This window comes from Leucoraja erinacea, chromosome 23, assembly GCF_028641065.1.
Source record: "Leucoraja erinacea ecotype New England chromosome 23, Leri_hhj_1, whole genome shotgun sequence".
Lineage (NCBI taxonomy): Eukaryota > Metazoa > Chordata > Chondrichthyes > Rajiformes > Rajidae > Leucoraja > Leucoraja erinaceus.
In genome coordinates this window covers 25,332,219-25,348,472 of record NC_073399.1, presented here as the reverse complement: position 1 = coordinate 25,348,472, position 16,254 = coordinate 25,332,219, and the positions used below count along the sequence as shown (strand labels likewise).

Below are 16,254 nucleotides of genomic sequence, written 5' to 3'. Positions count from 1 at the left end.
TTTCAGTGATCAAATCACTAACATCTTCATCTGTCCATTTCCCTCTGCATATGCTCTTCCTGTTCTGTTCCTCTAGCGGTTTATTTTTTTGCTTGAGATCCCAGCATCTCCAGTCTCTTGCGTGACCCTTTTTGCCTTCCTGTGAGCTTGCACCAATCTTACATTTGTCTTGATAGAGTTTTAACAGACTAAACCTCTACAATTGAATTGCATCTTACCGGGGAAATTACTTCAGGTGTTACTACATACAACTTATTTTGTTACTTTGCATCCACATCTTTGCTCGTAACATATTCATTTTGTTTCCCAGTCCTCTGAGTTAGTCGAGACCATTATCATTAAAACATTGTTATTCTAGTTCAAGATTGATTATTTATAAAAATCCCAGAGTTCATTACTGATCTAGAATCTATCCTAGACCAAGAGTTAGTCCTTTACTGAACCACAGTGTATCCCACACCTAGAGTTAGTCCGATACTGATCCAGAAATTATCCCAGTTCCAGCATTAGTTTGACACTGACCCAAAGTCCATCTGAGTTATCCCACCACTCCATCCATAACTTGTTGCTTTATTCATCCCAACCAATCCAAATCTACCCTTACCAATCAATAAACAATAGGTGCAGGATTAGGCCATTCGGCCCTTCGAGCCAGCACCGCCATTCAATATGATCATGGCTGATCATGCACAATCAGTATTCCATTCCTGCATCCATTGACTCCGTTATCTTCAAAAGATTTATCTAACCCACTCTTGAAAGCATCCAGGGAATTGGTCTCCACTGCACTCTGAGGCAGAGAATTCCACAGACTCACTACTCTCTGTGAGAAAAAGTGTTTCTTTGTCTCTGTTCTAAATGGCCTACCCCTTATTCTTAAACTTTGGCCCCTGGTTCTGGATTCCCCTAACATCGGAAACATATTTCCTGCCTCTAGTGTGCCCAACCCCTTAATATTCTTATATGTTTCAATCAGATGACCCTCTCATCCTTCTAAACTCCAGACTATACAAGCCCAGCCTCTCCATTCTATCAACATATGGTAGTCCCGCCATCCTGGAAATTAACCTTGTGAACTTATGCTGCACTCCCCCAAAAGCAAGAACGTCCTTCTTCAAATTAGGAGACCAAAACTGCACACAATACTCCAGGTGTGGTCTCACTGGGGCCCTGTACAACTGCAGAGGACCTCTTTGCTGCTATACTCAGGAACGGGGTACTGATTGGGGATGATCAGCCATGATCACATTGAATGGCGGTGCTGGCTCGAAGGGCCAAAATGGCCTACTCCTGCACCTATTGTCTATTGAGCTACTAGTTGCTATCCATTTTAACTACTATTCCCATTTCCATACTGACCCTTCAGATCTGGACCTCCTCCATTACAAGAGTGAGAACACATGCAAACTGGAAAAACAGCACATCATATTCCCCTTGGGCAACTTACAACCGAATGGTATGAACATTGAATTCCCTAATTTTCAGTAACATTCCCCCCTTCCCCACTTTCATGTTTCCCTCCTTCTTCCCCTCCCCCCAAACCCAGAGCACAACCATTTATCTCAGTCTTGCCCCTTCTTTCTTCCATTCCCTGTCCTCTTCCACCGATATCCTTTCCTATATCTTTACATTTCACTGCTCTTCTCTCCTTATCTGACACCCTTTTGTCCCTTTTTCACCTCCAGCATTTGTCACTTTCTCCACCCATCTGCCAATCAAGCCTCCCCCACCTGCACCACTTGCCAGCATTTCTCCCGCCCCCACCTCTTTTCCAGCTTTCTTCCCCCAACTGCAATCAGTCTGAAGAAGGGTCCCGATTTGAAACATCATCTTTCAATAACTTCCAGAGACGCTGCCTCTCATGTTGACTCCAGTCCTTTGTGTTATGCTCACGTACCAAGAGCGGCAGTCCCCACTTTGCGTGAGGCGAGGGTTGCCGCTTTAAGGAGAGCGGCGGTCCCCACCTTGTGTGAGGTGAAAGTTGCCGCTTTAAGGAGAGCGACGCGCGACGCTGGTGCTGGTGCTGGTGGTCAAAGATCTATAAGATCTTTGCTGGTGGTTGCGGGGCGCACTGGGAGCGGGAGCCGAATCCGCCATCGCCATGAACGCAGATCTACGCAGGGAGCGAGAATCGGCCTCCTTCCGCACCGAGGCCCTCACACAGCTGTTGGATGGGGGGCCCGAGAACACCCGGCGGCGCCGGGAGATCGGTGAGAACCGGGGGGCGGGAGAACAGACAAAGAAGGGAATGTGGGGGGAGGACATGGAGGGGTAGATTATGGAGATGTAGACGATGTAGATGGAGGGGTGGATGAGGAGATGATGGTGGAGGAGATGTGTGGTGAGAAGAGGAGCAGATGTAAGATGGTGAGAGGAACTTTGGAGAGGGGATTGGGACATTGGGTCGGTGCTGGGTTCCCTGCTGATTACCATCCGGATTGTTAATACTGATGGTATACAAAATTGCTGGAGAAACTCAGCGGGTGCAGCAGCATTTATGGAGCGAAGGAAATAGGCGACGTTTCGGGCCGAAACCCTTCTTCAGACCTGTTAATACTGATGTTCACTGATGTAAGGGTTACACCACACAGACCCTTACGCGAGTAAGATGTTACATAAGTGGTACTCAGAAGTGCTCCTGTGTATGTGTAACGTTACTATTCGTACTATGTAGCACCAGTGGGAGACCACATGGGATCTCCAACAGGGAGACCATGGCGGGGCATCCACAAGAACATCTAACTGGTGTGGAAACAGCTGCATGTGTAATAGTACACTACCACCGAGACACACAACTCTGAAATAAAGCACTGGACTTAAAGAATTGCTTGAGTTTATGTAAGTCGCCTATTACATAAGTCGGGGAGTGCCTGAATATATGTCCATCTTCCTCGCTTGAAACCACATAACACCGATGAAGAAGGGTCCTGACCTGAAATGTCACCTATCCAGGTTTTCCAGAGATGCTGCCTGACCTGATGAGTTACTCCTACACTTTTTTAAACTAGTTATTGGTTCCTAGAGATTTAAGTGACACAAATAGTGTTAGCAACACTATCTGTAACTAGCCTGAATGGTCACCTGTGCATTTCTGAGCAAACTTCAAGGTTTCAAGGTAAGTTTACTGTCACATGTACCAATTAAGGTACGGTGAAATTTGAGTTACCATACAGCCATACTAAGTGAAAAGCAACAAGACACACAGCCACATAAAATAAAAGTTAACATAAACATCCACCACAGCAGCTCCCCACATTCCTCACTGTGATGGAAGGTAATAAAGTCCAATCTTCTTCCTCTTTATCCTCTGGATAAATTCAGTTGAAGTTTGAACTCATGAGTTCCCTGAACAACCTTGTACTTGCTCTCTTTCAATCTTCTGTTTTTATATTTTGGATAACATCTTTCCAGTTCTTTCAAACCTAATCATTGATTGGGGGAATGTCAGCCATCTGTGCAAAATTTAAATTCTCCATAGTGAGGAAACGGTCGGGTGATTGCTTGAAGGTGTCCTTGTTCAAGGCTGATGGGAATCTGGCTTTGTCGCACCAATGTTCTTTCTAAATGTTTTGTAGTAGTCATAAGTATATATTGTACAGAAAGAACCAATTCAATCATACAACATTGGTACTAATCCTATGTTAATTATTAATCATGTTTATTCTTCCCACGTCCTAATCAATTCCTCTCTTTCCTTCCCCTGCCACAGCTGCACAATTGTACTTCTCGCCTAGACTTTAATTTAAAGTGACCGTTTACCCTGCCAACATTGAGCACTGCTTTGGGATTTGGAGGAGACTGGAGCAATAAACAATAGGTGCAGGAGTAGGCCATTTGGCCCTTCGAACCATTCAATGTGATCATGGCTGATCATCCCCGATCAGTACCCCGTTCCTGCCTTCTCCCCATATTCCCTGACTCTGCTATTTTTAAGAGCCCTATCTAGCTCTCTCTTGAAAGCATCCAGAGAACGTGCCTCTGAGGCAGAGAATTCCACAGACTCACCACTCTCTGTAAGAAAAAGTGTTTCCTTGTCTCCGTTCTAAATGGCTTACTCCTTATTCTTAAACTGTGGCCCCTGGTTCTGGACTCCCCCAACATAGGGAACATGTTTCCTGCCTCTAGCGTGTCCAAGCCCTTAACAATCTTATATGTTTCAATGAGATTGCCTCTCATCCTTCTAAACCCCAGAGTGTACAAGCACAGCTGCTTCATTCTCTCAGCATATGACATTAACCCTGTAACCTACGCTGCGCTCCCTCAATAGCAAGAATGTCCTTCCTCAAATTAGGGGACCAAAACTGCACACAATACTCCAGGTGTGGTTTCACTAGGGCTCTGTACAACTGCAGAAAGACCTCTTTGCTCCTATATTTGATTCCTCTTGTTATAAAGCGCACCAGGCGAAACTGCATGCAGTCACAGGAAGACCTGCAAACTCCACACAGACAGCTTCTGAGATCAGGATTAAACCCTGGCCTCTGGTATTGTGAGGCAGTGGCTCCACAAGCTGCACCACGGATGACCAAGGAGGTTGTAAACTTGGTCAGGAGGCCTATGTCAGGTTTAAGAAGGTGGCATTAGACAAGGCTTATGAGAAACATATAGCGTGTAGGAAAGAACTCAAGTGGGTGATCAGAATGGGCCATGAAATGTCATTGGCGAGTTGGATTACGGAAAATCTCAAGGCTTTTTATACGTAGTTAAAGTTAAGGGGTTGGCCAGGGAGAAGATAGGACCACTCAAAGATAATTTGTGCTTGGTATCAGATGATGTAGGTGTGGTACTAAATTAGTATTTTGCATCTCTATTCACGGAGAAAGACTTGGAGGACAGCAAGATCAAAGTCAAGAATACACAAGTTATGCTAAAGCAGTTTGAGATCGTGAAGGAGGTGGTGCCGAGGCTCTTGAAAGTGGACAAGTCCCCGGGGCTTGATGGGATCTTGGACGGCATCAGCAAATTGGGCAGAAGGGCCTGTTTCAATGCTGCATGACACAATTGGACAATTCAGCCCCTTAAATCAGCACTGCAATTCTGTACCGTGGCTGCATTTTCTCACCTTGTGCCAACATCGATTCGATATTCATATCAGCAAAGTCAAGCCTTTGGATACTGTAAAGCATCCACCTAAATAGGATTCTTTGCACTTTTAACGTAGTATCGCGGCTTTGATCTGTGTTATTTCCCTGAAATGTTTAGCTTTTTATCATTAATTACTACTTTTTCTATCCATAGCCAACCAAATGTATTATATTTTGACTATTTTCACCATGGGATGATGCATTTGTTTTTGTTTTAGCCAGAGCTTTGTGGTCATGGTATGGAAATAGTACTGTGGAAATAGCTTGGTAATTAGTCCGTTTGGAATGCAAGTGAGAAACGAGGAGGAATATTGCCTGAAGTCCATTACGTGAAGGTTGACCCAGTGATCAAGGCTCTTGCTGCTGATCAACCTCTGTGAGCTGTGTTTACATACCAATTTGGATTCCCTTATGCTGATCCCTGTGTGCTTATTTTCCTTGTATTTTAGAAGCGCTTGCACTTAACGATCCTGAGTTCCAACACGAAGACTTGAACTTCATGACCTGTAGTGAGCGATATGATGTAGCTGTGAGGAAAAGCTCCGTGATGGTGAGGAAGATCCGAGAGCATGACATCTCAAATCCAGAGGAAATCATGTTCTTCAAGAGGTGTGTATGCTGTAGAAAGCTCATCGATGTAGTTTGTCCGCATCTCCCAGCAGGAAGTATTGGTGGGAAACATCTGCTCTCGAGCATACTTGCCATATAACCATATAACAATTACAACATGGAAACAGGCCATCTCGACCCTTCTAGTCCGTGCCGAACACATAATCTCCCCTAGTCCCATATACCTGCGCTCAGACCATAACCCTCCATTCCCTTCCCATCCATATAACTATCCAATTTATTTTTAAATGATAAAAACAAACCTGCCTCCACCACCTTCACTGGAAGCTCATTCCACACAGCTACCACTCTGAGTAAAGAAGTTCCCCCTCATGTTACCCCTAAACTTCAGTCCCTTAATTCTCATGTCATGTCCCCTTGTTTGAATCTTCCCTACTCTCAGTGGGAAAAGCTTTTCCACGTCAACTCTGTCTATCCCTCTCATCATTTTAAAAACCTCTATCAAGTCCCCCCCCTTAACCTTCTGTGCTCCAAAGAATAAAGCCCTAACTTGTTCAACCTTTCTCTGTAACTTAGTTGCTGAAACCCAGGCAACATTCTAGTAAATCTCCTCTGTACTCTCTCTATTTTGTTGACATCCTTCCTATAATTATTGTTATATAATAACTATAACTATAGTTAGAGGGAACCATGTGTTCCCTCTAACAGGCGATCAAGGGTTAAGGAAATTCAGAACTTTGTAATTAAACCTAAGCCCTGACAGAGCAAAATCAGGAAAGACTTCTTTGGACTCATAATTTCTAGCAGCAGAATTAGGCCATTCGGCCCATCATGTCTACTCTGCCATTAAATCATGGCTGATCTATCTTTCCCTCTCAACCCTATTCTCCTGCCCTCGCCCATAACCCCCGACATCCATACTAATCAAGAATCTCAATTTCTGCCTGAAAAATATCCATTGACTTGGCCTCCACAACGATTCATCACCCACTGACTAAATGAATTCCTCCTCATCTCCTTTTATTCTGAGGCTATGACCTCTGGTCCTAGACTCTCCCACTAGTGGGAAGATCCTCTCCAAATCCACACTATCCAGACCTTTCACTATTTGGTTAGTTTCAATGATGTACCCCATCATCCTTCTCAACTCCAGTGAGTACAGGGCATGTGCCTTCAAATTATAACTATAATTCTCGTAAACCTCCTCAAGACCCTCTCCAATGCCAATGCATCCTTCCTCAGATATGGGGCCCAAAATTGCTTGCAATACTCCAAATGTGGTCTGACCAGGGAACAACGCCTTGGCATTACATCCCTGTTTATATATTCTAACCCTCTCAAAATATATGGTTCTATCCCTTTCAAAGGCTCTGGATTTTGCGGGTTAATGCAGGTTTGATTCGGGTAGTAATTATTTGACAAACGATGTGAAACAATTAACCTAGAAAATGGAAATAGGCTCTGTAAATCCTTGAGCTTTGCCGCATTATATAATTGATGACTATCTTACCCTGTATTTGAATCTCGAATCCCACAAATCCAGTGGGGGAAAAAAAATGCCAGGATAGAGAATTTTGATGCTTCATAGACCATGAATGTAGTTTTGATTTAATCCTAAACGTCCACACATTTATTTAATTACCAAATTGAGGCACAGAATGGCTTTGCTGCTGTTGACTCCCATCTTCTATTGTCTGGAGTGACTCAAAGCCACTTAGTGTACAGTACGTGTTTTACAAACTTTCTGTTGGAAAATTTATTCCTGATAAGAATTCTGCAGAGATTTCACTTTAGTTGATGAAAAATGTCCACATTGAGTCAGTGCTGTAGTCTGTGCTTTAAAATATCATGATGTTGACAGAAAGACCAGTGTGCTTTGGAATAGAACAGAAGTGACATGGGTCATGGTCCTTGAGGTTTGCATAGACCAGCAGGCAAAGATTTGTTTGCTTGCTGAGCCACTCAAAGGTTACAGAATATATATTTTTTTTTAACCCAATGCCGCAGAACAGGGTTACAAACAAGTCACTGATCACTTGTCCATTAAAGTCTGCAGTCGTGCTAATTTGTATTAAAATGTGATTATCCCAGTAATTCAGATAGTTACGCAAACTAGACTAGGTGTATTAACGTTTAGATAAAATGTCTACTGCCATATCAATCTCTAGGAGCAGAATTGAAGGTGATATGTAATTATAGATTTGATGTTAAGTCAATGTAGGTTAATATGGGAACATATGGTAATCTGAGATTTCATCCAGTACATGGAAAGAGAACACCTAAATTATTGACATTGGTTTGAAATTAAGATGACTTTCTGTCAGATTAATTATTGATTATCTTAATTATTAATTAAATTCCATCCTATGATAGTGTCCTTGGGTCTTTTTAACCACGTCATGGCTATTGGGGGCAGTCAAGATGTTCTATACGGTCTAGTCCCTGGTGAGAAATAGAAATTTACATGCACCAATAAGTCCACGAGATATTGTAAACGTAGCAACTCTTTCATAGTATCTGTCTCATGTATGAATTGTCCTTTGCCCTCTAGATTGAGTCAAACATTTTATCAGATTAAATCAGTGATGACTCGCTGTTTATGGCAGTTCAGTTTGAGGTTATAAATTTGTTGAATCAAATAAATTGTTTTGGTAAAGTGAGTATAGTAATTCAGAGCAAAGGGCAACCTAGGATCTGGGTGTAAGACTGTCGGAGCTGCCATGTTCGTATATTATTTTTGCTACCTTACTTGGGCAAATAATCTCAATTTTCCCTTGTATTCAAACAGTGTGGTTACGTCTCTGTACAACCTTTTACCAAGCTTCATTGTATTTGTATGATTTTTGAAAAGAATGCTGAGCATATGAATTACTTGAACAGTTAATGTCGACTGTCAATGTGCAAGATCAAATATTTTAATACTCTTCTGATTGGAACGTAGCACAACATAGAAACATAGAAATTAGGTGCAGGAGTAGGCCATTCGGCCCTTCGAGCCTGCACCGCCATTCAATATGATCATGGCTGATCATCCAACTCAGTATCTTGTACCTGCCTTCTCTCCATGCCCTCTGATCCCCTTAGCCACAAGGGCCACATCTAACTGCCTCTTAAATATAGCCAATGAACTGGCCTCGACTACCCTTCGGCCTTTAATGTTTGTGCCGAACTTGATGCCAAATTAAACTAATCTCGCCTGCCTGTATGTGATCCATATCCCTCTATTCCATACACTACCATTGCCGATCTAAAAGTCTCTTAAATGCCACTATTGTATCTGCCTCCAACACTCCTGGCAATGTGTTCTAGCCTACCACTACTATGTAAAAACAAAATACGTACTGGTTTATCACCACTGTATCTTTGGACAGTGTTCCTCACTGTCTGAAACTCCTCCAATTTTGGTATCGTCACTGAACTTGATCACTAACTCATCTACATTTCTGTCAAGGTCATATACAGTGCCCTCCATAATGTTTCAGATAAAGATCCATCATTTATTTATTTGCCTTTGTACTCCACAATTTGAGATTTATAATAGAAAAAAGTCAAATGTGGTTGAAGTGCACAATGTCAGAGTTTAATAAAGGCCATATTTATACGTTTTGGTTTCACCATGTAGAAATTACAGCATACAACAAATTATAGTCATTGTTAATATTTTGTTGCATATCCTTTTTGGGGCTAGTTCCCATCCGTTTTCTCTTCAGCATATAAAAGGCATTGGTACAGATTGGGTGATTGACTTGACCACTTAAGAATTTACCATTTTTCAACTTTGTAAAACTCTTTAGCAGTATGTTTAGGATCATTGTCTTGCTGTAGAATGAACCGCCAGCCAATGGGTTTTGAGGCATTTATTTGAAGTTGAGCAGATAGGATGTGTCTATACACTTCAGAATTCATTATGTTACTACCATCAGCAGTTGTATCACAATGAAGATAAGTGAGCCAGTACCTTCAGCAGCCATACATGCCCAGGCCATAACACCCCCATTACTGTTATTTTTCACTGATGAGGTGGTATGCTTTGGATCTGGGTCATTTCCTTCTCTGCTCCATACTTTGCTCAGGCCATCACTCTAATATAAGTTACTCACCGTCTCATCTGCCCACAAGACTTTTTTTCCCGAACTGTGGTTGTTCTTTTAGTACTTCTTGGCATACTGTAATCTGGCCACCCTATTTTTGCAGCTAACCAGTGGTCTGCATCTTGCAGTGTGGCCTCTGTATTTCTGTTCATGAAGTCTGAAGAGTGTTTCTGATCTGTCGGACAGATGTTTGGGGATTTTTCTTTATTATGGAGAGAATTCTTCTGTCATCAGCTGTCCTTTTGCCATTAATAAGCTCACCAGTGCTCTCTTTCTTCTTAATGATGTTCCAAATAGTTGATTTTGGTAAGCCTACGGTTTGGCTGATGTCTCTAACAGTTTTATTCTTGTTTCTCAGTCTCATAATGGCTTCTTTGTCTTTTATTGGCACAACTTTGGTTCTCATGATGATAAACAGTAATAAAAGTTTCCAAAGGTGATGGAAAGGCTGGAGGAAAGACTGGGCGCTGAGAGCTCTCTTATACCTGCATTAAGGAGGCATTTAAACACACCTGAGCAATTACAAAGACCTGTGAAGCCATGTGTCCCAAACATTATGGTGTCTAAACACAGCTATAATTTCTACATGGTGAAACCAAAATGTATAAAAATGCCCTTTAATAAAACCTGATAATGTGCACTTTAACTACATGTGGAACTGCACTAGTCAGTGGTTACAAACGGCCAGCCAGAATATCTACTTTCCACATGACCCTCTGTCTTCTATGAATAAGCCAGTTCTGAATCCATATTACCAAGTCATGTCAAGACTTCAAGAGAGTTTATTGTCATGTGTCCCAGATAGGACAATGAAATTCTTGCTTTGCTTCAACACAACAGAATATAGTAGGCATGAATACAGAACATATCAGTGAGTCCATCTACCATTATATAAATATATACACACATCAATAAATAAGCAGATAAAGTGCAAATAAACAGATAATGGTTTATTTATGTTCAGAGATGTGTTTCAGTTGAGTTTAATAGCCTGATGGCTGTGTGGAAGTAGCTATTCCTGAACCTGGACGTTGAAGTCTTCAGGCTCCTGTACCTTCTACCTGATGGTACAGGTGCACAACCTTTTATCCGACAGCCTTGGGACCAGACACTTTTCGTAATTCAGAATTTGTCGGTCTTCGGAATGGAATTTTTTTAGCGTAGATTTTAATGGCTGGCTCAGTGGTAGAGTGCTCGGCTCATATCCGCAAGGTCGCGAGTTTGCGCCTTGATCCCGGCAGTTACTCGGTCGCGAGTTTGAGTCTTCAATGTCGTTTTTTCATGCAGAATAAATGTTTGTATGAAATGCAGTGTAGGAGAGGTGTACTGACTGTGTGGGCAGAACTTTGGAAGTGATTGCCCACCAGTCCAAAACGCCGCTGTGTCTCCCTGTCCCTGGGATAGCAGGGGGCGATCAAACAGCACAATACCCCCCTCCCCCTCCAACTCCAGAGGAATCCGCTCCCCGATGGGCCGCTACGGCGACAAATGGCAGTTTGCCCACAGCCCGAGCTGCGCCACCCCAAGAACACCTTGCACACCATCAGCTTCTGCCCCTACGTGTTCCTCTGGAGTTGGAGCGGGGCTGGGCTGGAGTTACTGCTGGCTGTGGGTCTCTGGGATCTCCGTGCTTGCAGTGGGCCTGGGGGTCGCTGTCCCGTTGGTCCTGACATCTCCGGCCACCCCCCTGGACTGGAGCTGAGACTGGGAACTGTACCGCCCTTGCCCCCTCCCTCTGCAACTGCAAACAACCCCACTCTCCTGCAAGGGCGGTACAGTTCCCGGAGGATAGCAGCTGGCCGGAGACGTCAGGACCAACAGGAACCCGCTCCCCGATGGGCCCCTACGACGCCCCGAGCTACGCCCCGTCATCCGCAACCCAGGTTCCTCTGTAGTTGGAGCGGGGATGGGCTGGGCTGCTGCAGGCTGTGGGTCTCTGGGTTCTCCGTGCTTGCGGTGGGCCAGGTGGTCGACGTCCAATTGGTCCTGACGTCTCCGGTGACTGCACTAGCCTGCTGGCTGCCATCGCCGACGTGAAGACAGTACAAAGCCCCCGCGCCGGTGCGATGAGCGGGGAGCTGGAGAGGGGAGGGATGGGGTCACACACATGGCCGGGAAGCAGAGGGGTGTAGGTGGGGTGAAACTGAAGGGAGCGACAATCTGCTGCTGCCTGCACGCTGAGTTAGAAAGTTCCCACGCAAGACTCACGATACACCTCTGCGGGCCGCCCTCGGTGAACGTCCTGTCTCCCTGTCCCTGGAATAGTAGGGGGCGATCAAACAGCACAATACCCCCCTCCCCCTCCAACTCCAGAGGAATCCACTCCCCGATGGGCCGCTACGGCGACAAGTGGCAGTTCGCCCACAGCCAGAGCTGCGCCACCCCAAGAACAAGACGTACCCCTTGCACACCATCAGCTTCTGCCCATACGGGGAGCGTGTTCCTCTGGAGTTGGAACGGGGCTGGGCTGGAGTTGCTGATCTGGGATCTCCGTGCTTGCAGTGGGCCTGGGGGTCGGTGTTCCGTTGGTCCTGACGTCTCTGGTGACTGGCACTGACCTGCTAGCATCGCGACGTGAAGACAGTACAAAGCCCCCGCGCCGGTGCAATGAGCGGGGAGCTGGAGAGGGGAGGGAAGGGGTCACACACATGGCCGGGAAGCAGAGGGGTGTAGGTGGGGTGAAACTGAAGGGAACGACAATCTGCTGCTGCCTGCACCCTGAGTTAAAAGGTTCCAACGCAAGACTCACGATACACTGTGTATCGTGAGTCTACCGTGGGAACTTTTTTAACTCAGCGGGCAGGTAGCAGCATATTGTCAATTATTAACCCTCCCGCGCAATATACCCTCACCTTCTCTTTTATGAATGGGGATTTAGTTCCCCTTTCTTCGAGGACCGACCAGAGGTTCCGCTGTCACCTCTGCGGGCCGCCCTCGGTGAACGTTTTCAAGGACCAAGGACCGAAAAAATGTCGCTATTCGGAGGTTTTCGTTATTTGGATCTTCGGATAAAAGGTTGTGCACCTGTAGCGGGAAGATGAGTGTGTGGCCAAAAGGTGTGGGTCCTTGATGATACTGCCAGCCTTTTTGAGGCAGCGACTGCAATAGATCCCCTCGATGGAAGGGAGGTCGGAGCCGATGATGGACTGGGCAGTGTTTACTCATTTTTGCAGTCTTTTCTGCTCCTGGGCGCTCAAGTTGCCGAACCAAGCCACGATGCAACTGGTCAGCATGCTCTCTACTGTGCACCTGTAGAAGTTAGAGAGAGTCCTCCTTGACAAACCGACTCTCCGTAGTCTTCTCAGGAAGTAGAGGTGTTGATATGCTTTCTTTGCATCAGTGTTCTCGGACCAGGAGAAATCTTCAGAAATATGCAGGCCCAGGAATTTGAAGCTCTTGACCCTTTCCACCATTGATATAAATGGGACTGTGGGTTCCCATCCTACCCCTTCAAAAGTCCACAATCAGTTCCTTGGTTTTGCTGGTGTTGAGGGCCAGGTTATTGTGCTGGCACCATTTGGTCAGTCGGTCGATCTCACTTCTGTACTCTGACTCGTCCCCATCAGTGATACGTCTCACAACAGTGGTGTCATCAACGAACTTGATGATGCAGTTCGCACTATGACCGGCTACGCAGTCATGAGTATAGAGTGAGTACAGCAGGAGGCTGAGCACGCAGCCTTGAGGTGCTCCCGTGCTGATTGTTATCGAGGCTGACACATTTCCACCAATACGAACAGTCTGTGGTCTTTGAAAGAGGAAGTCGAGGATCCAATTGCAGAGGGATGCGCAGAGACCCAGATCTGAGAGCTTGGAAAGGATGATTGTATTAAATGCCAAGCTGTAATCAATGAATAACAGCCTGTCATATGAGTTTTTGTTGTCCAAGCGGTCCAGAGCGGAGTGGAGAGCCAGCGAGATCGCATCCACTGTTGATCTGTTGTGGCAGTAGGCAAACTGCAGTGGGTCCAGGTTTTTGTCGAGTTAGGAGTTGATTTACGCTCAGACGGACGGGCGAACGCAGAGAGACGTGTGGTGTAAGATGGAGCTGCCGATGCTGGTCTAAACCGAAGATAGACACAAAAAGCTGGAGTAACTCAGTGGGACAGGCATTATCTCTGGAGAGAAGGAATGGGTGAACGTCGCCCATTCCTTCTCTCCAGAGATGTTGCCCATAAAGAATGGTGTTATGCTCCCTTTTGGGAAGAGAGCACCAGCCTTGGAAGGTGCCAGGTGATCGAGAACAGGAATATCCCGCAGTGTACTCGGGGTTTGCGAATGCGTACGGGGATATTCGGGGATACGTGAGTGTATGTGCCTGATTTAGTAGTGTAATAAATGACTTCGCCAATCAAACTCTTGTGTGAATCCAGTGATTTATCGAACACAACATTTGGCGTAGTCGGCAGGATTCAAATAACAGCCGCTTAGTAATTAGTAATGCTTAAATTCAAGAAAGCAGTGGAGCCTGAAACCTGTCGGATTCCAGGGTGGGTTTGTGCCTCTGGCCGGGACACCCATCAACTTGTCCGATGCACTAAACACCAATCCTGATGTTACAATCGGACATCATTTATTGACACAGCTAAAAGAGCGCCGGTTCCCCGAGAAAAAGGGGAGCCACAAAGGAACATTCTGGCTGTTGCTGGCAATAGTTAGATCTCAACATGAGAATCTTAAAAACCTATAAGACAAAACCGATGTTAAAAGAGCGCTCACTGACTATATCAGAGGCGGTTGAGATGTCCAGAGCACGGGCAGCAGAGATGGAAAACCGGGCGGTGGACACTGCTTATGAGTTGGCCAGACTCCAGCAAGCTGAGGTGGTTAAGCGCGCTGACTGGCAAATTGACCCGATTAACGTCCGTTCACTAATGATAAGCGCAGGACGTTAATACCTGGGATGGGACATCTGGTATGATAACCACAGCAGGAAACAGGCAGTGGTTTGGTGTCCCTGCATTCCCCCACCAACAGACTTACAAACAAATTCCCCCCCCCCCCCCCCCCCCCGACAAATCCAGACGGACACGGGTGGACAGACAAACACGGACAGCCAGACAGACGGGCGAGCGCGGGCAGACACACAGCCGGACGAGCGAGCCTGAATGGACTGGCACAGGCAGGCCGACCCGGGCACGTACACGAGGATGGACGAACACAGACGGACGGGCGAGCGTTGACAGACAGACAAGAGTTGTGGAGCAGTGCTTAGATTTTGACTATTCTTTATCCAAGTTTGCCATGAGTAACTCATAACTGCAGTTGGATGCTGATCTCACCCAGTGCACACGCTTACTCAGTGCACGGTCTCATTTTAATTTCTGTAGGACATAACTTGGCGAACTGTTTTTGGGACCTGGGAAATTTTGAAAGAGCTATCCTTAAAAGGTGTCCATTAGTGAGTAATCCTGAACCAGAACAACCAATGTTGGTTTGTTTAGCATTTTCTCTGATAGTAAGTAATTTAGACATTTGATCATTGTCTAGTGCTCAGCAGAGTACATCTTTATGGTGCATTATGGATTGAAATGTGAGATGTGGATAAATTATTTAGTAATGTAGATTATTGTTTCAATGACCAGTCATCATTTATTATTTCTGGATTATCAATATAACCATATAACAATTACAGCACGGAAACAGGCCATCTCGGCCCTACAAGTCCGTGCCGAACAAATATTGTTTCCCCTTAGTCCCACCTGCCTGCACTCATACCATAACCCTCCATTCCCTTCTCATCCATATGCCTATCCAATTTATTTTTAAATTATACCAATGAACCTGCCTCCACCACTTCCACTGGAAGCTCATTCCACACTGCTACCACTCTCTGAGTAAAGAAGTTCCCCCTCATATTACCCCTAAACTTCTGTCCCTTAATTCTGAAGTCATGTCCTCTTGGTTGAATCTTCCCTATTCTCAAAGGGAAAAGCTTGTCCGCATCAACTCTGTCTATCCCTCTCATCATTTTAAAGACCTCTATCAAGTCCCCCCTTAACCTTCTGCACTCCAGAGAATAAAGACCTAACTTATTCAACCTATCTCTGTAACTTAGTTGTTGAAACCCAGGCAACATTCTAGTAAATCTCCTCTGTACTCTCTCTATTTTGTTGACATCCTTCCTATAATTGGGCGACCAAAATTGTACACCATACTCCAGATTTGGTCTCACCAATGCCTTGTACAATTTTAACATTACATCCCAGCTTCTATACTCAATGCTCTGATTTATAAAGGCTAGCATACCAAAAGCTTTCTTTACCACCCTATCTATATGAGATTCCACCTTCAAGGAACTATGCACGGTTATACCCAGATCCCTCTGTTCAACTGTATTCTTCAATTCCCTACCATTTACCATGTACGTCCTATTTTGATTAGTCCTGCCAAGGTGTAGCACCTCACATTTATCAGCATTAAACTCCATCTGCCATCTTTCAGCCCATTTTTCCAAATGGCCTAAATCACTGTAGACTTTGGAAATCCTCTTCATTATCCACAACACC

General features: G+C 45.1%; 1 protein-coding gene across 5 annotated transcripts in view; it reads left to right on the top strand.

The window, feature by feature from the left end:
* The first annotated feature begins 1,938 nt into the window (after window positions 1-1,938).
* The window catches only part of acox1 (acyl-CoA oxidase 1, palmitoyl), a 58,698-nt gene continuing 44,382 nt past the window's right edge, over window positions 1,939-16,254 (top strand). The window contains exons 1-2 of one of the 5 annotated variants that reach the window (XM_055654137.1): window positions 1,939-2,210; window positions 5,534-5,693. In XM_055654137.1, the coding sequence (XP_055510112.1) occupies window positions 2,102-2,210; window positions 5,534-5,693 (269 nt within the window). In that variant the 5' untranslated portion in view covers window positions 1,939-2,101. The remainder of the gene's footprint in view (window positions 2,211-5,533; window positions 5,694-16,254) is intronic. The other 4 variants (XM_055654139.1, XM_055654138.1, XM_055654140.1 and 1 more) reach the window with 4 other exon arrangements.